Source organism: Gadus morhua, chromosome 23, assembly GCF_902167405.1.
Source record: "Gadus morhua chromosome 23, gadMor3.0, whole genome shotgun sequence".
NCBI lineage: Eukaryota > Metazoa > Chordata > Actinopteri > Gadiformes > Gadidae > Gadus > Gadus morhua.
Window position 1 is genome coordinate 6,412,911 of NC_044070.1, and position 26,055 is coordinate 6,438,965.

Genomic DNA, 26,055 nt, shown 5'->3' on the forward strand with positions numbered 1-26,055 from the left:
GCGTCATGAACGCTCTCGGTCTATTTTCCTCGGCGCTTCACTCTCGTCACCTGTCGAGGTCCGTCAGCGGGGGCGAGCCCGGCCCGTGCGCAGAGACCTCCGACAGCAGGAGCACCCCCAAAGTCATAACCGGGATTCTCGGTTCTTCCCCCTAATAACACGGCTCGGTTATGGCCGTCAACATGTTTGGACCGTGTCATCTGTTTATAATATCACTCGTTATTTGCGGTAAGAGTTTAACTTTTAATAACTGAAGTTTGGATTTTGACCTTTTGGCTTATTGGAATGTGAACAGATTAGGCTATCGCGATAACCGTACATTTGTTGTCACTTTTTTTCCTCAAACTGCAATGCTAATGAGATGCTGCGCCGTACTTTACCTGTACTCTGTTAGCTTTTGTTTGTGCTTGAGAATACAAAAAATAACATCCACTTAGTCACATAGGCGGGTGAATTCACACATAGGCCCACGATTTAAAACTGAAACATGCGAATAACGATATTGAGCTGTTCGTTCCCGAAGCATGTATAAAGCGACGGTCAATGCGACAGTCAAATTCGTTTTATAATGTGGAACAAATTTGAGTCTGTAAGTCATACATATTGACAGCTGTTCACGCGCCCGCTGTGCTGCATTCCTGTGCGCGCGCGCAGGCAGCTTGGGCCGGAACGAGGAGGAGCGGCTCATCAACCACCTGCTGAAGGAGAAGAAGTACAACAAGGAGCTGCGGCCCGTGGAGAACCAGCGGGACCCCGTGGAAGTGTACTTCGCCCTGACGCTCTCCAACCTCATCTCTCTGGTCAGCAGGTCACCTGGCCGACACCCACACCTGTTGCTGGCACTTATCTGCTAATGCTATACTAATTCATGTTTTATAATAACAATTTTATTATAATCTGTGTTTACCAGTTTTTGACTACCCCCGGCCTCCACCCACAAACACTTTTTAATGTTGCCCCCCTTCTGTATGCTATTTCTTATTGTCCACATAGTATGTTCATGTTTGATTGTTTATTCTGGAAGGCATTTTGTCTTGTGCTTGAAAAGCACTCAATAATGATAATAAGCACCTTTCCCTGTATTCTACTGCTGGGGACTACTGTAGGAATTTGAACAACAGTTAATAGGTTATGACGACCAAGACGCCGGGTGAACTGCAGATACAAAACACTTTGCAAAAAAACCAAAGCGCATTAACGTAAACGCAAAAGCAAACACGTTGTTTTATTTACTGATAGGCCTATAATTAATGACTACGCAATATTAGTCTGCAGGTAATGTGATATTTTAAACTATTATCCCAATAAGCACATTATACTGTCACCTATGGTTATCATAACATGTTACTAAGATGACTGATCTATACGTAAAACACAACACCGTTGAACACTAGGGTTTCCCTCAAGACGTGGCAGGGGATTATATGAGTATAAGTGTAAATTCATCTTCTTAATGAACACTTAGTCCCTCTGTCTCTTCCTCCCCCCTCCTCTTCCTCTCCGTGTAGAAAGAAGTGGATGAGACGCTGTTGACCAACGTTTGGCTTGAACATGTAAGCTATATACACTGTTATATGCATAGATTTCATTTTGTTCTCAGCTGCACTTGAATATAGTTGTAACTAAAGACGTTATATGAAGTTATCGTGTGCGTGTGTGTGTGTGTGTTTGTAGACATGGACAGACTACAGGCTTTCGTGGAACACCTCAGAGTTTGATGACATCCAAGTCATCCGTCTGCCGTCCAAGATGGTGTGGCTGCCAGAGATTGTTCTGGAAAACAAGTGAGATTCGGTCCCAGACTCATCAGAGTCCGGGCTGCTTGCTGATTGGGAAGGAATTTAAACCGCAGGTTCGAGCTAATAATCTACAGCAGAGGTAGTAAACACTTTAATCTGAAGCAGTTTACAGTGAATTCAGATGCAGGTCATTAAGGAGTAGATTAGTAGTTTAGGGATCGAACCAAGTAGCAGTGTCCTAGCTTCTACTCGAGTACTGGCCTTTTCTCCCTCAGACCACATTACTTTACATTGAAGACAATTTTAAGTTACATTGGCAAGTTTCCTAAAATGTAATCCGAGCTGTCATGAGTCATAAAGGTTTTAGAAAAAACAGACACATTTGGTTCCATAGGAGCAAATACGAGATCGGGGGGGAGTTTGATGCAGAGTTTGCAGCCAATAGAAAATGGCAACCCTGGACAATACTTTTCACATTTTACAGAGAATTCTCCCATTTAACAACGTTATACATTTAGTCAAAAGTAACAGAGAAACGCTGGGGTGGGGTGGATTTACCTCCCCTTTAAACAGAGTATTCTGATCAATATAACCGTGTGTGTGTACTCCACCACCAGCCCGTAATCCCCTGTCTCTCGTCCCCCAGTAACGACGCCCAGTTCGAGGTGGCCTACTACTGCAACGTGCTGGTAGAGCCGTCGGGGTCCGTCTACTGGCTCCCGCCCGCCATCTTCCGCTCATCCTGTTCCATCAACGTCAACTTCTTCCCCTTTGACTGGCAGAACTGCACCCTCAAGTTCAGGTAGGCCTCCGTTAGTAGGGGCCGCACGGTGGGGGTCCATGGTACCGTAGTGGGGGTCCATGGTACCGTAGTGGGGGCCACATGGTACCGTAGTGGGGGTCCATGGTACCGTAGTGGGGGTCCATGGTACCGTAGTTGGGGCCACATGGTACCGTAGTGGTCCATGGTACCGTAGTGGGGGTCCATGGTACCGTAGTGGGGGTCCATGGTACGTAGTGGGGGTCCATGGTACCCTAGTGGGGGTCCATGGTACCGTAGTGGGGGTCCATGGTACCGTAGTGTTTTTTTTGTGGCGAGTCGAGGCACTGTCCCGTTTATCCTCCCATGATGCTTTGCAGCTCGCTGACATACAACGCGAAGGAGATCACCATGCTGCTGAAAGAGGACTACATCGAGGAGCAGAAGCACACCGTGGAGTGGATCGTGATCGACCCTGCCAGCTGGACAGGTAGCCGCTGTTAGAGAGATTCCACACGGTCATCGGATGACTAGCTTGAATTCTTAAGAAACGTTGTCATGAAAGTATCCGTTGGGTATATTTAGCAACATTTTTGTGTGGTTGATTGTTTTATCACTTTTTTTTTTTTGTGTGTCCATGCATCTTTCTGTGTCTCTGTGTCCTTGCGTGTATTTTTAAATGTGTCATTCCCGACCTACGTGTGTGTGTTTTTGTTTGTGAGTGTGTGTCAATGCCTCTGTGTGTTTATGTGTGTCTTTACGTATGTCTGTCTGTGCGTGTCTCTTTGTATGATTCTGTGTGTGTGTGTGTGTGTGTGTGTGTGTGTGTGTTTGTGCCCGTGTGTGTGTGTGTGCAACGTGTTTACAGAGAACGGCGAGTGGGAGGTGATCCACCGGCCGGCTAAGAAGAACGTGTACAAGCACATCCCCATGGAGAGCAACAAGCACCAGGACATCACCTTCTACCTCATCATCAAGCGCAAGCCCCTCTTCTACATCATCAACATCATCATCCCCTGTGTGCTCATCTCCTTCCTGGCCTGCATGGTGTACTACCTGCCCGCCGACAGTCAGTACACACACACACACACGCGCAAACACATGCACGCAAACACACGCACACACACACACACACACACACACAGACACACACACACAAAGCAGTCAGAAAACAAATACACACACACACACACACACACACACACAAAGCAGTCACACAGTTACACACATACAGACACGGACACAAAGCAGTTGGAACGCACACACACAGACACACACACTCACTCACGTGCAAGGATCCGCACGATATAGCAGTTGGGACGTGTAAACGCACCAACCAGTTTGAATGCACACATGTATACACGCGCACAAATGCGCAGACACACACACAAACCACAGTGGGAACACCACACACAAACACACTCACTGTTTGATTGATCTTTTGTAATTTCTCTGATCCTTCTGGAGCCTTCTTGAGCATACACTCTGTAGCCATGTATCTAATGAGGCACTGCATCATTCTGACTGTGTGTGTGTGTGTGTGTGTGTGTGTGTGTGCGTGTGTGTGTGTGCGTGTGCGTGTGTGTGTGTATGCAGGTGGGGAGAAGATGACCCTGTCCATCTCCGTGCTGCTGGCCCAGTCTGTGTTCCTGCTGCTGATTTCTCAACGCCTGCCGGAGACCTCCATGTCCATACCGCTCATCGTCAAGTAGGCCTTCCTTCCTCTTCATCACTTCTGCCAGTCCACTCCATCTTCAATCTTCCACTGCTTCTCAAATATGAACCTCTTGTGAATCATGAGCATTTAGCGTGTGCATGCCTGCCACAATTGTAAACAATAGCGATATATTGCTTTTGTTTTTCTTCTTCCATTGTTATGTTATCCCCAAACTCTGTACTGACAAATTGATTCCAAAAACTAAAGCGCTATATTGCATTGTTTGTTGTTTCTTTCGTGGCGGTTGCCCTCGATCTAAATGTTTGACAGATTTGATTGGTAACAGATTTTTGAATGAAGCGTAGGAGTGTAGATAAAGATGTTTTTGTTTGATTGCCCAGACCCGATCTGTCCTTTAATGTTCTTAACTGACTTATTCAGAAGTCTGCAATACTTTTACACATTTTACATGTTGTTTATCTCTTTTGTGTGTGTGTGTGTGTGTGTGTGTGTCAGGTACCTGATGTTCATCATGGTGCTGGTGACGGTGGTGGTGCTCAACTGTGTGGTGGTGCTGAACCTTCACTTCAGAACCCCGAGTACACACGTCATGACGGAGTGGACCAAAGAGGTACACACACACACACACACACACACACACACACACACACACACACACACACACACACACACACACACACACACACACACAAGCACACAAGCACACAAGCACACGCGCACGGACACAGACACACAAACAAGCCCTCACACACCCACACACAAACACACACACACCCCAGATGTCCATGCCTGTAGATGATGATGATGATGGGGCTGGACCTTCCTCCTCTAGTTCTTCCTGCAGCGACTGCCTCGCTTCCTGCGCATGTCGCTCCCTGCTGAGCCGGAGGTGAACTGGGACGGGGCGTCGCCGCGGCGGTCCAGCTCGGCGGGCTACATCGCCATGGCGGAGGAGTACTACTGCGTGAAGTCCCGCAGCGAGCTCATGTTCGAGAAGCAGTCCACCCGCCACGGGCTGACCATGAGGGCCACGCCCAGCGCAGGTTCACAGCACACACACACACACACACACACACACACACACACACACACACACACACACACACACACAGACAGACGCACAGAAACACAAACACACATACACCCACACTCACTACTGTAGACACACACACGGATACTGAAGATGCACATGCATGCATTCAGACACACACACACCTAAACAAATGAATGAAAGAATAAACACATGACTGAAAAGGCCCTCTTAATGTGTGTGTGTGCTTTAGTGAAGCCTCCCGTGGATGGGGAGGCAACGGACCAGCTCTACGGGGAGATGAAGCCTGCGGTGGACGGAGCCAACTACATCATCAAACACATGCACAACAAGAACAACTACAATGAGGTGCTGTCTTTCACTACAGATTCGGACGTCCTGTATGAAACATTGGCCAGAAGTAGTCAATTGTGAAAAAACATGTTGACTGGCCCCTGTTGAAATGCATTTCTGTAGAAAACACTTCTGAATGCTTAGTCTACTGGTGAGAATGAGGCTTATTCAGAAGATTATCTGCATCGGAAGTTCTTCTATAACATAGTAGGACGGCTGGGTACTAGATTAATTAAAATACAACCAAACCTTTGCCAAACGTCTACCAAACCACTACCAAACATCGACAAACATTTGATTCAACTACAAAGGAATGACCACTCACTAAATAATATACCGGAGGTTAAAGGCCAAAAGAGTAATAGACCAGATATACACTCATGCAGAGGTTTTCTTTTTGTCCTTTTCTCTAATACCAAGTGTCAGAATGTGTTATCAAAGGACATCACCGCAAATTCACATGTTAATGAAAAGGTTATGTAATGGTGTTCTGTGTAATTGTCTCCATTTAAAAATGAAACTTTTGATGCGCCAATACAGCCTCCTTTTGGTCTTTCTTTCTATCTATCAATCCCTCTCTCCCTCTCCTAAACTCTCTACCATACTCTCTCTCCCCCCCCCCCCCCCCCGACAGGAGAAGGACAACTGGAGTGGCATTGCGCGCACGGTGGACCGCCTGTGTCTGTTCCTGGTGACCCCTGTGATGACCCTGGGCACCATCGTCATCTTCCTCATGGGCTACCTCAACCACCCGCCCCACCTGCCTTTCGACGGGGATCACCATGACTACCGCGAGGAGAGCGCCCGTCTGGTGTGAGGGAGGGGCTCGGCGTCACACACACACACACACACACACACACACACACACACACACACACACACACACACACACACACACACACACACACACACACACACACACACACACACACACACACACACACACACACACACACACACACACACACAGACTCAGCACTGCAGTCCTTTCAGTAAACTGCCAAGCGAGGCCCTGCAGTGCCGTTCATGTGCCACTAGTCCAAACTGTTTTGTACGTGAAGTTTTCTAGTCGTTTTGATTGCGTTTGCATGAAGGCGTTTTTAGTAAGAAGTCTGTATCTGAGTCTCCCCCTCAACACCCCGTGTATAAGGCAGGGTAGCTCATCGTTTCTCCAGGCAAGGAACACTCTGAGGTCATTCTATGGACTTTGTTTTTCGAATAAGTCTTCTGTCAAGACATCGATGTTTTCAAAACGCAGTAGAGCAGAGCTAGAATTGCCCTTGGGAAGTCAGCCTAATCTCTTGAGGTTGCCTCGCGTTAGCTTCCAGATATGAGTCTCGGACCAGTCCCACACGGGAAGCTTGGCTCAGGTCTCTGAGTAGGCCAATCAGCGAACCACAGCAATTAGCGTAGGTCCTGACGAAATCGGGCAGTGCCGTTTCACACATTTCTACAAAGGGTTAATTCATGTAACAGTCGTTATGCTGCTTTAGAATTTGTTTTACTTAAACTTAAGTTGTTCTTACTTCAGTGAAATGTAACATTTGCTAATGGTGTTGACTTTGGTCACACGGCAAATGGGATCCGACCGCCTGAAGCTCGGCCAATCGGTTGCAAAGAAAGGTTGACTGACCACGCCCCCACCAAACACCCTTCAGACCTTATGAGCGCAGGGAACGGGTGTGCGTGCTAATAATAATGTGCTAACATGGCATCTCCTCAGTTCCAATGTGAACCGTCGCTCATGCACCAGACCACTCTAATCGGCCACCGATGCCTGGAAATATGTACTTTGCTTGTCCACGCAACATTATTTAGCTTTGCAGCAATTTTGCATACTTGCGTAAGTTACTGGCTTATTGTCGATGGAGGGTTTAACACTGCATTTAAACCTAAGAGTGTACTGTTAGTAACGACCAGGCACACTGCTATACAATTTAAGAAATTAAATGTTGTTTTATATATTTACCAATGGTGTATAGTGTTTTAATGTCATATATTGTGATTTCGGCTTCTTGATTAAAGGTATAAAATGTGGTTTATTTGGGAGCATTTTAAACTTAAATTGACTTTGCACACAATTTAACACTTTTGGTTTACCACTTGACATGAAACACAAATTAGACATTTGAATTTGGCTTTAAAAAATGCCCAGTATAATAATATGGCATACATTGTGTAACGTTTATAAAAAAATCCCACATTATGTCTTCCAGACATAAACACTTACGCTGCTACACAGCGTAAGCACCCGAGTGACAGACATAGAATAGTCCTGGAAAGTCATTTAGCTGACAGGTTTTCAATGTTCAGCGTGAACCATAGGAAACAATGCAACCTCGAACCATTCAGCACGTAAACTCATGGCATTAGGGTAATAAGATGATAAATAATGCCATGCGTCTTTTGGAAGACGTTAATCCCCCTTTCTTGGTTTTATTTCAACTCCACATTCAAGCTCTTGAGTGACCATGCATTGTAAACAGCTCAATAAAAAATACATTTGATTAAAAGTATGGCATTCAGTATTCCAAAAATAAAAACATACTCGTACATATCGACATACTGCTCACTTATCAGAACACCACCCCCAAACCGCTGGATATTTTCCTAGTCCTGTGTGGGGGAAAAAAAGACCCCAACTGAAAAGCTTGGTTCCTCCCATCACTCTAAGGCCTGGCGGTGTTGAAGGGGGATATTATACCACCAGGTGTGAGTGTGATTAGCCATTACAAGCCGTTTGAAAATCGCCCTTTGCGCCTTAATGACATCACAAGTGGGCGTGTCCACCTAGATCAGCAACATTCGGTACAGTCCACTGGGTCTGCTGGTAGACTGATCTAGCCATCGTACATCTAGGTGGACGTTCCCACTTATGATGTCACTAAAACGCAGAAAAAAGGCAAATTTCCAAGCAGCTTATAATGGCTAACCCCACTCACACCTGGTGGCATAACACCAACCCTTTAACACCAGCCCTTTAAGAAGAACGGCGAGACGTCTGGGTGTGCGGCGCTCAGCAAGGCACCGTCTTCAGCCTCCTTCTGTCCGTGTCATATGTAAGGAAACACATCCCTGTTGACCTGGCACTTCTTCAGCAGGCCGGTGGCGATGGCCTTCACGGCCCGCAGCGTCTCGGTGCAGGTGGGGTTGATCAGGGCCTCGGGCAGCAGGAAGCCGTAGTAGCCCGTGTCCCGCAGCTCGAAGGCGAAGGCGTACTGGATCCCGATCCGGTACGCCCAGTCCATGGAGCTGCCCGAGCTCACGTCTCGAAGAACAAAACAACAACATCAAGAACGATTTCAAACATGTTCTGAAAGTCGGCCAGAGGCGATCGCTGCTATTGTTGGTTAAAGGCAATGACCATATTTGGATGCTTACATAGGGTGGTGGAGGCGGGGCCGTATCTGTACCTCACGCCATAGGCCGAGTACAACGCAGTCACGGCGTTCTGGGCCGCAGACTCCTAGAGGATAACAGATACAATTCAGACAACTTATGTACTTCCATATAGTTTTTTTTATAAATACAGAATATCTTGGTTCTGTATTAATAGAAAAACCTTTCTTCACTCTACAGTACAGGACAGTCAGGCACCAATGACTCCTGTCTGGAACAATTTTGGAAACAAACACTACAATCGACGGATTCTAAGAAACGTCCACACTTTTCTTACCACACAGCCAAAGTTGGGGATCATGGCATACTTGTAGGAGTACGGGTAGAGGAGCATCTGGGCGTAGGCGTGGATGGAGATGTACGCCTTGAAGCGCTTCTTGTTCTTGCGCAGGAACTTGGCCACGGCCCGGACCTCGGGCTCCGACTCCGGGAAGGGCCCGCAGTAAGTGTCGTCGCACGGGTGGGACGAAGCGCCCTCCTCTGGTGGGGGGAGGAACAGGGTGGGGGTGAGAGAGAGGAGAGGATCTGGAGTGAAGCACAGGTGGATGGAATGGTGCCGAACCAAAGTGATACAACCACAGCCCGAATGTGATTGACAAGCTCAATGTCGTCTCCTTACACAGCCGTTTATTTGACACACAGAGAGAGAAACAGGCTGATCTGACGTCTTTGTTTTTTATCCCATTTTATGCTGTTATTATTACTTGTATTCAAAGGTGTATGTATTGAGAGAGGTTACTGGTTAATGTCAGTGAACTCACTAGGACAACATAAACCTTGTTTCAACTCGCTGACATAAAAACAGACGGACAGAGATATGGAGACAGATTACTAGTGAATGTCGCTGAACTCACCGGACAGATTGAGAGAGAGAGAGAGAGAGAGATAGAGAGAGCTTCCTAGTGAATGTGGCTGAACTCACCAGACAGTTTGAGACAGAGAGATAGAGAGAGCTTCCTAGTGAATGTGGCTGAACTCACCGCACCACTTCACCTTCCAATTCCTGTTGGCGTCCACGCCCCTGCAGTGGTACTTGTGGTTCTTAGACCGCGTCTTCCTCCAGAACCGATCCTAGGAGTCAGAAAGAGTGGAATCTTATTTTGCGTGGTACTTAACTGTATTGTTGCAATGTGTTCATGACTACATAGACGTAGAAAATGAATTCAGGTTCAGATTCAAGATTGTTTTGATTTCTTTATCGTCCATACAGACTTTCATATGGTCACTTGAAGTAAATATCTACTTATTTGTTGTAATAAAATCTATTTTATATAAAGAAAATACATTGTCAATAGATTACGTTTGAAATGCTGCTCCCTATGGTTATCTGTAAACATATCATTATATAACATAATGATAAGGCAAAACGTACGGTACACAGGTGCCATTAATTACCGCTGATTGAGTGACTTCAACTGTTTGTTTGTATTGTTAACTTTGTTGCAGTGCTTACTAATCCTACTGCGACACTGAATCAACACATGATGCCGTGAGTCAAGGGCGAACAAGGTCAACAAAACCTTGGAAAGCTGAGTTTGTGTTCCTTTATGGCGTATTGAACCACGAGGAGCCTATTTATTAAACACACATGTCTTCCCAAGTTTTGTATAAATACCGCTGCAAAAAGGAGACATCCAATTTAACGTGCAACACAAGTGTGTGTGCACGTGTGTGTCCAGTGTGCAGTGTGCACATAGAGGGACTATACCGTGGTCCAGCTGTAGTGATATCCGTCCACGTTGAGAACAGGCATGATGTAGAAGTTGAGCTGGTTCATCAGCCTCCTCATCACAGAGTCATGCTGGTAGGAGTTAATAGCCTAGGGAGAACAAGAGTGTCATGACTTATTTCTGAGGGCCAGAAACATGAAAGGGTGGAGTCAGGCCATGTTTCCTGTCAGATGTTCTACTGAATACAAGGTCCTTAGTGTGAGCTTCATGTATATTTACATTTCATGTAAATATACATGAAATGTCTTCATGTATATTTACAAAGACAAAATATATTAAAAAGAGTTCACTGTTCTATATTAATTTATTGTAGCTTATTTATGGCAAGATAATATATTCAGTTAATACTGTGAATATGCGCTCTGTGAGCAGACTTGTCTAGGGCCTTTCAATTGTCTGAAACAGAAATACTACCCTGACCTCTAGTGGTCAACACCGGAAACTACAACAATGTTGCCATTACCATTTCTACATTGCTCACAACTTCTCTCACACCAAAATAATTTGTTTCTCTTCACCCTTTATCCGTTAACATGGTCTAATAACGTTGAATAATGTATATATAGTTTTGTCCTTCGGTCTAACACAAGGTTATCTGTTCTGTGTGGTTAGGTTCTTTCTGCCAAGAGTCTTCTTCGGTTGACTTGGGTGAAGATCTTACCACCAAAGCCCCTGATCTCCCTAACAAAGCTTTGACATGGTTTACTACTGACCGTAGGATGAAAAGACAAGATCCAATCCTGCGTATGACCTCATTGAGTCACTGATGAAAGAAGGCCAAGTATTTTCTTCTGTTAGTGTTTGAATTAGTGTGTTGCCTTTCATCATGTTACTTGTTTTGTCTTCAGGAAAACCGCTCCTAGACAGACTTGTTTAGACTAAAATACTCTCTTCTCATTGGTCCAGCCCTCTTTGTGTTTCAGCTCATCATGGGAGAGAGCAGAAGTCCCATTAAGCAGCACCATAAGCAGGCATGATGAGCACAACAGATGTTGAGGGCCTGCTGAACTAGTTCACTGTAGGCTGTCGCTCCAACAAGGCAAGTGTTAACGTTCCCTCCCTGCAGAGGCAGATGTCTGTTAGTGAGGTGTGAGCTGGAGGTCTGTTGGACGACGGCCGGCCGACAGGGTTGCAGGATCACGACAGCAAAGCCAAATGTCAGCATGCCGCTCAGCCCCACCTCCTTCACGAACCACTGGCAGAAGGCGGGGCCGATCCACTCCCGGGCGTGGACCCCGCAGTCGATCCACATGGCCTTCTTCTGAGGACGGCTCCTCTTCCCTATCTGACCGGACACCAGCACACTGTCACTTTACCATTCACTTTAAAATACACCTTTTTCTGCTTAATAATCTGCTTTTGATCAGTTCATTAAATATATATCTACAATATATAAGAATGTACTATGTTATTTATTCTTGTTTTTGTGCACCATTAATCAATTAAATCATTTCAGAGACAGCGCCGTCTGTGGCCAAACATGGTATTGAAGCTTAGCGCCACCTGATGCAACTAGCTTCGTTCTACATCATGACATTGATCTGGAACGGCTGGGGCACCAGTTCAATACCCTCTGAATCATTCACTTTTTTAACGAGTTTTTGATACATCGTAACTTGTTGTCCTTTGTGTGTGTGTGTGTGTGTGTGTGTGTGTGTGTGTGTGTGTACCCTCCTCCTCACACCTGCAGCACATAGAGGGGTCTCCCTTCGTAGGACGTCCCGATGGAGAACATGTCCACTATCTCAGGGTGGGTTCTGTTCACCTCAAGCATCCAGCTCTGGATCTGCGGGTCACACAAACAATATTTAATTCATCGTCTTTACAATGATAGATAGTCATTACTTTTCTTCCGGTTTAAACGTGGGAAAATATGAAAAATCCTGGACTGAACAGTCTTCCCTTAGGCGTGTGACGTTGTGAAAGGTAGAACAAATAATAAAGTAATAAAGTACAGAAAAAGCTGTCTTTCCGGCTTCGGCAAACAGTTTTTATTGTCTCGCTCTGTGATTCCTCCCACAAGCCCCAAGCCCGGGCTGTGATCAAACGATTCCCATACATGAGTTCAACTTCAACCCACTTCCGTTGTTTCCGTTATCTTCACGGTCTTCAAGCACAACATGGTTTGACGTGTATTGGTGGCAAACCTGTCATTCAGTTCCCCTTATCCTTTGACCTCGCCTTCGCTATCCATCAAAGAACACTCAGTCCCCCTCATCCTCTAACCTCCCCTTCCTTATCCATTCCTTTCAAACGTTTTCTAACAGTCAGTTTGTCTTGACCTCATTTATGGAATTCTAAGGTATACTAAGGAGTATTAGTACATTCTGTTGGCACAGAGCAAAGAAATATCTTTCTAAGAAGCAATAGTCTCTTAAGGGGACTCCCCAGAGAATCTCTGTTTTTTTACACACTTATCTCATTGACATTGCATATAAGACAAGATAATGATTATAATCCTTCTAAGCGTAAGGTTAAATTCTCCCATTGGGTGGGATTGATTTATTGTACATATGTCTGGACAGGGAGTCAGGCAGCATGGAATGAGTGCTTTCATGAGAAGAGGAACGATGGAGTGGCAGGGCCATCACGAGAGAGAGAGAGAGAGAGAGAGAGAGAGAGAGAGAGAGAGAGAGAGAGAGAGAGAGAGAGAGAGAGAGAGAGAGAGAGAGAGAGAGAGAGAGAGAGAGAGAGAGAGAGAGAGAGAGAGAGAGAGAGAGAGAGAGAGAGAGAGAGGCTGTGTTGCTAGAGGGAGTGGCAGAGTGAGAAGAGGCGAGAGAGAGAGAGAGAGAGAGAGAGAGAGAGGGAGAGAGGGAGAGAGAGAGAGAGAGAGAGAGAGAGAGAGAGAGAGAGAGAGAGAGAGATCCTACACACCTCTTCCAGAGAGTGGTACACCTCATAGTCGTAGTGGGACTCTGATCTCCGGCGCCGTGCCGAGCGGTATCCTGTCTGCTTCTCTATCTCCTTCTGCAGGTTAGAGATGAACACACTGGGGAGGATAGAAGGAGTTAAACCTGACAGATCAAATCCCAAGACTTCCACTCCATCCTCATATCAATCATCAACCTTTACAGTACATACTTTATACTACTATAACTACTATACTATACTTCTAGACTACAACATTAACCAGAGGAACTGTTTTTTTTTTAACTGACTCAAAATGGCTCTTTGTCATTGAGGAGTGATTCATTATCTAAATGAGAGAGCAACTTCGATGTTGAGTGCGGTTAAGTAAATGTAGTTATGTGGCAAAGCCAGGATATTTGTTTAGATCTCACGGAAATTATAGTCGGATGTAGAGGTTAGGGACGCAATGTGCGGCCGTCATACTTTCAACCAATCAAATTCCACTACAGAGAACTGAGAGAAGACGGAGTTTCAAACATAATGGATAGATTTCATGAAGCGGTTGTGTTTTGTTTTTACACTGGCATCGAATCCCAGCTGCCTCAAGATTTCTGAGGTCAACGTATTTTGATGATAGATTTACTAAAATATCCAACTGAAGCAACCTGGTCTTTTGAAAATGCAACCCAACTCGCCCTCTTTCAAGACTTTACACAACCCCAGGATCTTCCGAAATACAGCTTAGTTCTAGTATTACTTATTTGTTTTCTGCAGTCTGTCTTTTTCTTTACCACCAACAAACATTTCGCCGCACTACGGCTTCTCCCATACACAGCAGTGAATCGTATTTCTCCACTAAGTTCCCTGCCCATCGGCGCAGATAGACCCCCGTCTGCCTCTGTCGGAGAGAGACAGTGCGAGACGACGAGGAGGAAGATAATGAGGAAGCATGGTCCATCAGCAAGGGCCCTTTGACAGAACCTCCACCGTGTCACTACGGATTACGGAGACGGACTGCAGCACAGAGGATGAAAGGTTCTGTGCGTCTCCGGGCCGATGGGAGGAGCGAGAGAGAGTCTTAATGAAGCATCAGACATCTTTACGCACGCAGAGGCCTCCGTTAGAATCTCTGGTTACCAAACCGCGGCCTGCGATCAGCCGAGGCTGACCGCAGGCCGTGCTTTGGTAACCAGAGATTCTAACGGAGGGAGGCTGCGCAAATTGGGAGGACGTTTTAGTAAACAAAAAACCTTTCTCCTGCCCTAACTTTTTCCATGAGGGAGATGTGGGGTGTTTGTGGGGGGTTTTGCGTGCATGTGTGTCTTGATTTATTCTCTGGCGCGACGAAATGAGTCTTACTTGTAGGCGATTCCTTCCTGCTTCAGGTGTGCATGCAGCCCTTGGGTGTCGTTGAGTTTCACGTGCATGTCCACCGTGGCGTTATGTCTGATCAGTGACGCACTGTTAGGCTGCCACAGGTCCACCTGAGGCACACACACACACACACACACACACACGCACACCTTACTATGTGTTGATGTAAATAAACACATGTAAATAAACTACATGCAGGGAAAGACACACACACATACACACACCTTATTACGTGTTTGTGTAAACGCATGTACGTACACAAAGTACCTGCCAAGGATGCACAAAAACCTTTGTGCAAATGTTCACGTGCATGCAAGGACACACACACAGCCAGCCAGACACTCTCTCTCTTACACACACACACACACAGACACACACACACACACACCCACACCCTACGCGGCAGGGCCCATCTAATGATGATAAGTGTCTGAGCAGCCCTTGTGAGAAGTGGATAATTAACATTCCTGCAGCTCGCGGTGCATCCACGCTGAATGTCGGGAATGCAGATGACCCCGCAGTGTTAATGAGAGCCACAACAACCCCCCCCCCCCCCCCCCCCCCCCCCCCCAGCGGCACCCCACCACCAGCGCACCACCACCAGTGCCAACCCTCTGCCCCTCCGCTCCCTACCACTGACCTCTTCCTGTTGGCCTGGAATGCTATCCCTAGCTGTCGGGGCCCTCCAATGTCAGCTGATGGTGGAGGGTGACAGTCTATTATCAGCGGACAGTCTATTAGCTTTAGCTAACAAAGCAAAGAAAAGCCCAGATCGTTATCGAGCTACACCATGAATCAACGCAGACGCGGCCGTAGAGATAAGTGCATAATGTGTAGCATGAAAACAGTTGTGTTGATGGGATTTGACTGCTTTGACTGTCTTAATAATGATCTTAAATCTAGAATTTGGGAGATTTTCGTTCAACCAATCATGTGGCTTGAGGCGGGGGTCTGTAAGTGTGTAATTGCCTATTAAAAGTGCACAAAAAATAGCAGTAGCAAACTGTAAATAAAAAAGAGGATGTTTCAAAGCTTTCAAACCCACACCGTGTAGACGGGACCCTGTAGGAATACAGAGAATCCCCTTCTGAAATCTTCCACCACTCACACTAAGGAGCTTGTCTTCAGTAGAACATCTAACAGGAAACATGGCCTGACTCCACCCTTTCATGTTTCTGGTTTCCGGACAAGACTGTTATGTCTTCCCCAGAAGTTCTGGTATAACGAAGGACTCCAGAATTAACGATTTGTTTCATGAGAACCATATAATGGAACGTGTGTGTGTGTGTGTGTGTGTGTGTGTGTGTGTGTGTGTGTGTGTGTGTGTGTGTGTGTGTGTGTGTGTGTGTGTGTGTGTGTGTGTGTGTGTGTGTGTGTGTGTGTGTGTAGCCCTAACACTGAGAGAGAGAGAGAGAGAGAGAGAGAGAGGACATGTAGTTATACTGATCTACAAGTCGTCACTAGAGGACGTTCATGTTTCCATTTTGCCGCTCTGCTAGTGAACGTGCAAATGTCTTCAGCTGGCTCTCATTTAAAGAATTAGGCGCGGGAGAGAGATGCAGGCTGGCACAGATGCTTGTTAATATGTAAATTGGCTGTAATGGTTTACAGAACTCAGACTTTACGTATTTAACTTTCCTAAGTGTTGGCGGGATAACAGATCCTTTGCAGAGGTGGTTTGGTGCCTTTAAAAATATAGTCAACGGTGCTCTGTGGCATTTTAACGGCCGCCTTTTTTTTATGACAGCCAAGTACAACAAGAGCAATTAAATGTTTCAACGTTGTTCCCCAGCAGGCACAACTGTGATGGAGTTGAATCAAATAAACAAAGGAACTGACTCCCTTAGAAAGAGACCTCTCTCTCTCTCTTTCTCTCTCATGCTCTCTCTCTCTCTCTCTCTCTCTCTCTCTCTCTCTCTCTCTCTCTCTCTCTCTCTCTCTCTCTCTCTCTCTCTCTCTCTCTCTCTCCCTCCATCTTTCTCTCTTTCTCTCTCTCTTTCAATTCGCTTCATTGAAATGAACGATGAAATGCCGAAGCACTTTATGAACACTTAACAAAGAAAAGATCATCCAATAAGTGCAAATACATTGCTAATATAAAATTAACAAGTTTAACAATTAATTCTCTCGATCTCTCCCCCCACTGAGCTCAGTTAAAAGGTCATCGGTCTGTTTATGGGACTCAGAGATGCATTCCGTAGCTGGTGAGTGTGTGTGTTTCTTTTGTCTGATGATTTAATGCTGTGTATACAGCGCCGCTATAAATGGAGATGTGTTGTCCTTCTGCTGGTGAGCTGCTGGCATCGCCAGCGAAACAACGTTGATGGTCCAGCAGAAAAAACGAAACGCTTATTTGAACAGAGGATTCCTTTGGATCTTCGGGTTTCTGGATGCGGCCCACTGTACCGATCACAATTTAGAATTTTTGTATTTGTTTTTTGTTAGTTCTAATTTAACTTAACAGTTTCACTTAAGTTAAGTTATATAAGTTTCACTTATATATTTAGTCGACTAACTTGGTTAGTCATTGTCTACCCTTTTGACTTCAATGCAAAACTTTGTCATACTAAGGGTATATATCTATCTATCTATCTATATATATATATATATATATATATATATATATAGATAGATAGATAGATAGATAGATAGATAGATAGATAGATAGATAGATAGATAGATAGATATCAGTGGAGGCTTCTCCAGTGAGGAGAGGGAGGAAGATCCTCCTTAGCATTGTTGAGAATAAAAAATGTAGATTGCCCAGACTACTAATGAATTAATGCCCTTAATTATTACTACTTTAATGCCTTTGTAATGTTAGTTTCTCTCGGTAAAGGGACATTAGCACCCCCTATCGTCTATTGACAATTACTTCAGGGAGGACGTTCCCCCCTCAGCCTCCATTGACCCCCATTAATTTCCCTGAAAGTGTTGGCGCCCGGTGAACAACATGGGGTTCAATGACAGAGAGGAGAAAAGTCCTCCTCTGAGTGGGTGTGACTAGCTAACGGATCTGGATCCCGCCTACGTCTGTTCATAGCGCATGGCTACGCTATGAACCAATAAGCAGGAGCCCTTTCGTTGGAGCAGCCTGGAGGGAGGGGTTATCCCCTCAAGTCGAGGCTACGAGAACCAATGAACCCGCACCCAGTCGTATGCCTCGTTTCCACCGAGCGGTGCGCTACTGTTCGTTGCGGTACAGTGCGGCTCTGTTCGGTTATATTGGCGTTTCCGTAGCCCGCGACCGAGCTGCGGAGCCCGCAAGGAGGATTGTCTTGATCTATAAATTAAGTCCCTCAATCTTTATTGGCTTAACACCATGACCAACATTCTGAATCAACCATTAACATCCACATTTGCATCAAACTATTTTAGGCTTACAGCCCATGCAAATAGTTTTGAAATGTTCTTAATGTTCTTGTTGTTCTTTTAATTGTTTGTTACTCTGACATTCTGTTTGATATTGTGGAAAGGATGTTAGTGAATGAATCAGAGCATGGTGCATTTTTTATGGCATCACTTTTGGCCCTATGTCTTAATTTTTCTGCGAACAATTGTAGCTGAAAATAAACATAGCCAAATTACAACCAATAGCTTCAGTCATTGAGGGCAAAAATAGGCCCAATGCTAGGCCCAGATTTTTTTATTGAGTTTTACAAATCAAGAGTAGGCCTGATTTGACTAATTGGCTTTGCACCCTTTCCTTCTGCCCTTGTAGTCCAAGACATGCCGCCCCACCAACTTTCAAAGTACAATGCTGCCACTGGTGGATTTGTATCACTTCACATTATTATCCCTCCCTGCTAGTTTGTAGTTCCCCAAAACACCCTGAAACAACTTGAGTCTCACATACTTATGCCGCCACACGCCACTAACAGTGCAAGCAGGCCAATGGCAAATATATAGTCAAACACCCCTTACTGCAGCAGCGGAGCCATCCCTATCTCTCAAATACTCCCTAGATCAGCCGACCAATCACAGAGCCCTACCGTGCTCCTCACCAAAAGCCTCTTTCCGAACTGGAGATAATAACCAAAACACTTGTTCATTAAATGAGCTAACTTGTCGGACGGACGACATCACATGACCCCTGTTACGGTCAACAGAGTCCGGAACAATCCCCCCGCTGTGTGTTTAGAAACTGAAAGCGCAGCACAGCCAGGTCACCTATACTCCCCGGGGCTGATGGGTAATTATTCCCTAATGAGCGGGGAAGCTAATCAAGAGTGTTCTTCATGGCCCCTTTGGGGGGGGGGGGGGGTCCGGCTGCACGCCCCTGCAGCCCTCAGTCTTTGTTCTGCTCTCCTCTTTTTAAACCGTCCCAGATAGTCCCCTAAGTCTTAATACCATCACAGATATTATTTTTAATGCTTTTCAAGATATTGCCATAGGATTCACAATATTCATGTTCCATGAAATAAACCGCATTGTATTGATGCAAAAAAATAAACCCTTGTGTTAGGGTTAAAATGCCCCTGCATTACCTCTTATTTTTGTGTGGAGGACTTTGGGAGAAAGGCTACAGACAGATCCTATCTACAAAGCACCTCAGACAGTGAGTTACTGCTCATGTCCCTGGTTCTGTGTGTGTGTGTGTGTGTGTGTGTGTGTGTGTGTGTGTGTGTGTGTGTGTGTGCGTGTGCGTGTGTGTGCCAGTTTGTGTGTGTGTGTATATGATGTACAACCCTACATGGTTTGAACATCAGAATGCATCATGTGATTCTTTACTGTTGAAATAGATGTAAATCTATCCGAGGGCAAATCAAAACGTTGTTTTCCTGCGTTCCTCTCATTGATTTCATTAGAAACAATATCGCAGTTTCAACAATTTCAGCCCATTATGACAAATATTGCCACGATTAGTTACTAAACAATGACTAAAACACCATGACTACTGTAAACATTCTTATGCGCCTATACTGCTGAAATGGAGACGGCCTATTGAATTGACGTCAGGATGAACAAGCCCTATCGTCACCTCCACTGCTCACCTCCTCTCAGACCGGCCGCTATCTGTCCTCTTTAAAACCGCTGGAGGACTAGAGGACCCAGACACAGATACAGAGTCTCTCTCTCTCTCTCTCTCTCTCTCTCTCTCTCTCTCTCTCTCTCTCTCTCTCTCTCTCTCTCTCTCTCTCTCTCTCTCTCTCTCTCTCTCTCTCTCTCTCTCTCTCTCTCTCTCTCTCTCTCTCTCCCTCTCTCTCTCTCTCTCTCTCTCTCTCTCTCTCTCTCTCTCTCTCTCTCTCTCTCTCCCCTGCTCTTTTTTCGATCTTCCACACACTCTTTCAAACACGCACACAGACAATGAGCGACAACATATCCCAGCGATACATGAGGAGGAATGCCCTGAGGGCAGACAGTGAGCGGGAGATGAAGCTGGGGTGAATAAGGGCAGTGAGAGCCTGGCTGGTGCAGGGCTGACGTCTGCACCCTCCTTTTCTACCGTGACTTGACGATCAGTCAACGAGACCGGGTTTGTACAGAAAACCACACAAAACAACCCAAGACAGCTATTGTTCAGAAAGCCTGTTGTAATATTGTAACATTTAACATCTAACTATGCAACGAGCAATACTAATTAGCAATAGAAATTATGTCAAAGTGGAAAAGCAACAAAGTATTGATTATTTGTGTTATTTTATTGTTGATTCTGTTGAGGTTATTTTAAGGTGCTGTAGGTTAGTATTAAGAGCTTTTATTTGAGTGTATTATTTTAGACCGCTCCCGGCTCATTTCTGACCAATCAGGGCATCTCTTCTACGCATGGTTCAGGGACTCCATTCCACGCTGTTCAGTTTTCAACTTTTAAACTATTACACCTCTGGTATCTTCAGCCCTCTCTCTAATGTCTAATGTGTAATGACTCTCAGATGTTACCTGAGTCCCCCTGAGCGAGCCGCTGTGTGTCTCTGTGCATGACGTGCATGTCTGTAAGTGTAATGGTGCGTCCATGAGTGCATGGTGCTGAGATCCTGAAGGAGGTTTGGAATGCAACGCCTTTATACCTTTATATTTCCCAGCATTCTCTTCAGCACCTGGACCTCTGTCACATCTCTGGGCGTCACTCGGAACACCTGGTCACTGAAACACAGGAGCAGAACTCAATTAGAGACACAGCATCACGTCTGTAGCTTGGATTACAAAGACTTATAATGACGAATAGGGAGGAAGATAGAGTAGTGGTTAGTGGTGGTATTTGAAGCCATCAACTACTGCACACATGTGTTGAGAATGAGTGAGAACACCCCCTTCACGGGCACAGCTAGGTTATCCAGACGGCCTCTTCAGCGGACTGGAAGACGACACTTACGTCAGGGCGGATGTTTAAGATAAATGTGTGTCTGGTCCTGCAGAGTAGACCAGATAACAGGGGCACACTCCTCCTCTCCAACCAGCCTTCCTAAAATACAGGTTTCTATTCCTGTGCTCTGGGATTCTGCTCCAGGAGCAACACCTGGTCCGACGCAGGTGTTCAGGCCCGCCTCTGATTCATCCTTTAAAAGGTGCAGTTATGTTCGATGAAGGTTAAAGATGTTTTAGATTTGATCTAATGTCAAAAGCAAGCTGAAACTAATCTTTTGGGAAAGATATTATTTGGTTTAAATTACCTTCTTAAACGCGAAGATGGCTCACACTAAACTCCAGTTCAAGTATGTACTAATAGGTTACGTCTTTGTGTTGTCTGCCTTTTTCTGTGCTTGCAATAGTAGCTACATTTTTTATATACCCTTTAAAAAAGAATTTGTCTTAATAGCCAACTTTAATGGGTGTGTTTCTTTGACAACTGTCTGTCTGCATCTGTAGTTCTTTCCATTTCTGTTTATTTCCTTCTTGCCTCGTTATTTGGCCTGCCCTTCAGAAATATATGTTTGTCCTTCACTTACTTTTTACAATGTGACACAGGAAGATGGGGCCCCATAAACACAGGTGGCACGGGGCCACACTGCAGTGGGAGCCTCCAGGAACAAAAGGGCCCCCGGAACCTCCTGCTCCCCCTGCGCTGGGGGGGCCACAGATGTTACCCAAACCCTGTTCCTACGGTAACAGGCTACATCGTGACAAGACTTTGAACTCAGACATATTATTGCTAACTAAAGAGTGGAATACTAAAACTGAACTTAGATTAAGTGCTTCACAAGGCTAAAATAATTTGTTAAAAACACTCAAAGAAAGTTATTTTAAATCTCTAAAGACATTGGTCATGTGCTATTCTATGAAGAGAATTTAAACTCCTTTTAACAAGATTTTAAACTTAATAAAGACAATTATTTTCTTCCTAAAATCCCCAACATGTTCACTCATGTGTCAAAGAGGGACCTTGCATTGAGGCCTGTACCATCACCATGAGCTCTCAGGCCATCTACACACGGACCCCATGGTAGCAATTAAGCAGCGGTTGACTCCTGGGCCAAATAGAGCGAGCTCTGTTGCAATCCAGAGTCCTCCTAGCCCTGAGCCGTGCTAAGGGATGACAGACTCTCTCTGCAGACAATATCTCCACAGTCCCCCACTCCGTCTCCTCGTTCAGCCCTGAGTCTCAGAGCGTAGCTCTGCTCTTGGCCCGAGCTGTCCTTCAGCTGTTAGCGTGGAGAGTTAGCGTAGCCCAACAACCCCCTCGCCCCCTCACCCTCCCCTACCCCCTACCACCACCGCTCCTTAGGATGAGAAGCAGCTGTCAAAAGGCTGCTGCCACCGTGCTTCCTATGTTTAAAGGTCCTACACACAAACCATTTGCTTTGGTTTTGCTTATCCCTTACAACATGACATTTTATAATCACTCTCGGTCAAAAATTCTGAACCAAAGGCTGAAACAAAAAGGCAACTTTAGCATAGCAGCTGTGGCGTTTAAAGCCATCCCGATGAACAGAGCCCCATTGTTTTGAGTAGCAGAGCTCGCTCTGGGCCTGCAGGACAATGGGAGCTAATAGGACGGCCACCCTGTGCTTCCAATCATTTCCGATGCCATGTCTCCGGTCCATCAAACTGAGATGTGTGTACACAGGGCAAATGAATCTGGTGTCTGCCGTGGGCTGAACCGCTTTCACAGCGCTGCCGGCCTCAGGAATCAAAAATTAGGAAATCTAAATCTCCCCCATGCTACATACTTTTACAGAAATAAGGTTTGTATTATTCACTTTTTTTTATTGTGGATAATGTATGGGGAAATGTGTTTCCTATCAGCAGCATATTAAATTCTCAGATGATTGAGAGCCAGCACTCCTTCTCTTCATGCTACAGTTAGGCTGCTTTGAGGAAACGGTATTACATTGTTTGAAGTTTTGATAAAAGTCGTTACATTTATAAAACAACATCTACCATTCTAATGAATGAAACAAACATATAAGAAGACAAATGGATGATTCACATCCAAAAAAAAGCTCTATAAAGTCCTAGCCCTACTTCTTTACAATGCACCACTTTCAGTCCAGGGCTGTCCCTCCCTCCTCTCTCTAAGAACATTGTATCATTAGTAGCATAAGTTATATTCGTAGGATTAGCGATAGTGGATGGATCGTAACGATCAGTCTATTATTCAACTGGTCAAGATTGTCTCAAAGCTGTGTGGGTTGGTGTTCGTGTGTGTGTGTGTTGAAGTATTTTCCTTAATATCTATGAGTAGGACTACAGATTTGCCTTAATAATATGTACAAACATCATGGCCACTCCATTCAATAGAGACTTATTAATTTCCATTTTCCTCAGCAGAGAGGTGCTTTAATTATACACATTGAATAGGCTTACCTCTTTATTTAATTATACATTTTGTGATTGTGATTAAAGGAGAGACAAAAAATAAAGACATACCGTTCTTGATTTCCTTCTATAATATGTATATAAATAGCGATACCTCAAAGAAAGCATCCTAAATGAATAACTGAAGCAGTCGAACAGGGCGTGAATGAGCTACAGCCGGCATTCCAGATGTTCTGTTTTCTGAGGTTTTTGGGGTACGAGGGTTTTCCTGTTTTCCTGTAAGAACATTCCTAATTTCCCCTCAAAAAATGATTATCAATTATCAGTGATCCATAACATTCTTCTGAGGCAGGACCCAACAACTTTGGACCAAAACCTCTACCTTGGGTGCAGTCACTGCTGTAACAAACTGGCTGTTATTATGTTTGCCAAACAAAATAAATTATTATAAAAAAAAGTATCACATTTGTTAGCACTATAGCAGTTAATACAGTTTATGTCCGTCCGTCCCCCCATATAATTAGGCCTACACTATCTCCTTTTGCAACTTGTCTTTGACAAACCTCTTTCTGTGCCTTTCTGGGGGGGTTAAAAATCCTTGACTATGAACTCCATGCAGGCTTCTGTGTAGATGGCAGACTTCACAGGCGGTCTACACAAGACATGAATGATTTTTTTTATTATTTTACTCACCCTACGTAACGGTTGTTGTAGAGATAAGCATCGACTGGAACTTGCATGTCACTGAAGATTATCACACCAGCCAGTAAGACCCAGCAGCGGACAGCGCACCCCCTAAAGTCCAGTCCCATCTTTCACAAGTCGGCCTACCTGCGGGGGAAAAACGCTGCTTCGAGGTAGGTAACCCTCCCTGCACCCCCCGCCTCAAAAAAACGTATTTAAAAAAGCTTAACCGGACCATGAATCAATAAACACCATTTCAAATCAAGAAGGTAGTCCCCCGGCGCCATTAGTCTACAAACAAAGTCCCGTCGGCTCCGGCGGTCTCTCAGCCCCCCAACACTTCTCTTGTTGCCGATGGCAAGAAGGTGCAAAAAGGTGGCAGAAGTCGGCGGACTGACACAAGGGCAGCATTTACCCTTTGAAGCCGAGGCGGCAATCGCAACGGGGCACGCCCCCTTTTTAAAGCGCGGAGGATCTGCGCCACGTGACCGGAGTGTCAGCGAGGGGGTGTGTAACAACAGGAACCTCCGCAGCTACTGTTGTGCGTGTGCGTGCGTGCGCGCGCGCGTGTGTGCGTGTGTCTGTGTGTGACGTTGGGAGGTGTGCGCCTGTGTGTGTGTGTGTGTGTGTGTGTGTGTGTGTGTGTGTGTGTGTGTGTGTGTCCGTGTGTGTGCTGATCTCAAGGCTTTGGGTCCACACGAGGATCTTTACGGCTCGTCGTTCTTGCCCCCCCACAAAGTTTGTTTGCCCCGTTTGAATGTCTGACACACTTGGTCATGAGTAGCCGGATGAAAAATGTATCCACAGTACAACACAGTACAACAAACACAAACAATTTATTAACTGTTAAATATAAATTCATCTTTAGCTTCTTTAACGTTAACGTGCATGCATATAATAAATATATCATTATGCCTGTTACTCGCCTATAAATACGTAATAAACGTCAAATGTGATGCGAATTATATCTAATCTATATGTATGAAAAATAACACTCCAGTGCATGAGTTGCCTATTTGATTTGTCATAACCGAAAAAAACTTGAATAACCTTACAGGTTATTTTCAGCGTTTATATGTCTGCTGCTGTTGTTGTGTGTTTATTGACTTGTTATGTTGCTTAGGTCTTAGTACTCATTTTATCCAACCCTCCGGCTCTGTAATTTCACTAAAGACGGTCACTCAGTATATTGCAGGTTAGTACATCATCTTCAGTCACATGCATTCATCCCAGGACTAGGGGTAAACACTTAACCTAACCTCCCTCCAAATAACATTTTCGGGATTTAATCATCGTTGTGATGCTCTCCCTGTTCAATTATCTTCTTCATCTTCCTCGGATGTGAGGTTTAGGGAGCTTGACCTGACATTGTTTCAGACCATTACGGTCATCGGCTGTTATGAGACGGACGCAGCCTCCGCATGCATTCCGGTTCAGGTCGGACAGGTTGGGGTTCGGTGAATTCCAGCACACCACCACCGACGCCCCTCGGCGTGGACAGGGCCTGCGTCCAGCAGCTGTGTGCGGTTCCCAGCCAATCAGAGGGCCATCTCATGCAATGTTGACCATGGCTGGGTTTTATGCAGTAGTAGCCAGAGTGGTGGTGTTATATAACCAGCCAGCACATGGCTCTGTCAATACCCTGGGATCCATGTGTGAGTGTGTGTTTTATTCCTCTCGGGCTGTTAGCACGCCTGCCTCCGTGTGATCCTGGCTTCTCTAATCATCTGACAGCGTGTTCAAACATCTGAAGTGGGCCG

At 45.3% G+C, this 26,055-nt stretch overlaps 2 protein-coding genes across 2 annotated transcripts; one reads left to right on the forward strand and one right to left on the reverse strand.

Annotated features, from left to right (window-relative positions):
- The first annotated feature begins 7 nt into the window (after window positions 1-7).
- Window positions 8-7,598, forward strand: chrnd (cholinergic receptor, nicotinic, delta (muscle)). The gene is made up of 12 exons (XM_030349500.1): window positions 8-228; window positions 655-800; window positions 1,509-1,553; window positions 1,675-1,784; window positions 2,386-2,541; window positions 2,880-2,989; window positions 3,368-3,568; window positions 4,096-4,207; window positions 4,673-4,787; window positions 5,010-5,220; window positions 5,461-5,576; window positions 6,196-7,598. Exons 1-12 carry the CDS (start codon window positions 171-173, stop codon window positions 6,376-6,378), a joined length of 1,563 nt encoding a protein of 520 aa, XP_030205360.1. The 5' UTR covers window positions 8-170; the 3' UTR covers window positions 6,379-7,598.
- Window positions 7,581-24,727, reverse strand: cpa6 (carboxypeptidase A6). The gene is made up of 11 exons (XM_030349501.1): window positions 24,305-24,727; window positions 20,923-20,998; window positions 14,900-15,024; window positions 13,565-13,679; window positions 12,375-12,476; window positions 11,871-11,975; window positions 10,669-10,779; window positions 9,941-10,031; window positions 9,238-9,440; window positions 8,943-9,027; window positions 7,581-8,829 (listed from the first exon to the last, which is right to left on the reverse strand). The coding sequence occupies exons 1-11, from the start codon at window positions 24,421-24,423 to the stop codon at window positions 8,615-8,617; spliced, it is 1,347 nt and encodes a 448-aa protein (XP_030205361.1). The 5' UTR covers window positions 24,424-24,727; the 3' UTR covers window positions 7,581-8,614.
- Between the last annotated feature and the right edge of the window lie 1,328 nt (window positions 24,728-26,055).

What these genes read in the sequence shown, in the direction of transcription:
- chrnd (XM_030349500.1), top strand. Translation starts at nt 171, where the DNA reads ATGGCCGTCAACATGTTTGGACCGTGTCATCTGTTTATAATATCACTC. An exon ending in AACTGCACCCTCAAGTTCAG is followed by an intron (nt 2,542 to 2,879) that starts GTAGGCCTCCGT and finishes GATGCTTTGCAG; the next exon opens with CTCGCTGACATACAACGCGA. An exon ending in GTACTACCTGCCCGCCGACA is followed by an intron (nt 3,569 to 4,095) that starts GTCAGTACACAC and finishes GTGTGTATGCAG; the next exon opens with GTGGGGAGAAGATGACCCTG.
- cpa6 (XM_030349501.1), bottom strand. Translation starts at nt 24,423, where the DNA reads ATGGGACTGGACTTTAGGGGGTGCGCTGTCCGCTGCTGGGTCTTACTG. An exon ending in TGTACCACTCTCTGGAAGAG is followed by an intron (nt 12,477 to 13,564) that starts GTGTGTAGGATC and finishes TGTGACCCGCAG; the next exon opens with ATCCAGAGCTGGATGCTTGA. An exon ending in ATCACTACAGCTGGACCACG is followed by an intron (nt 10,032 to 10,668) that starts GTATAGTCCCTC and finishes TCTGACTCCTAG; the next exon opens with GATCGGTTCTGGAGGAAGAC.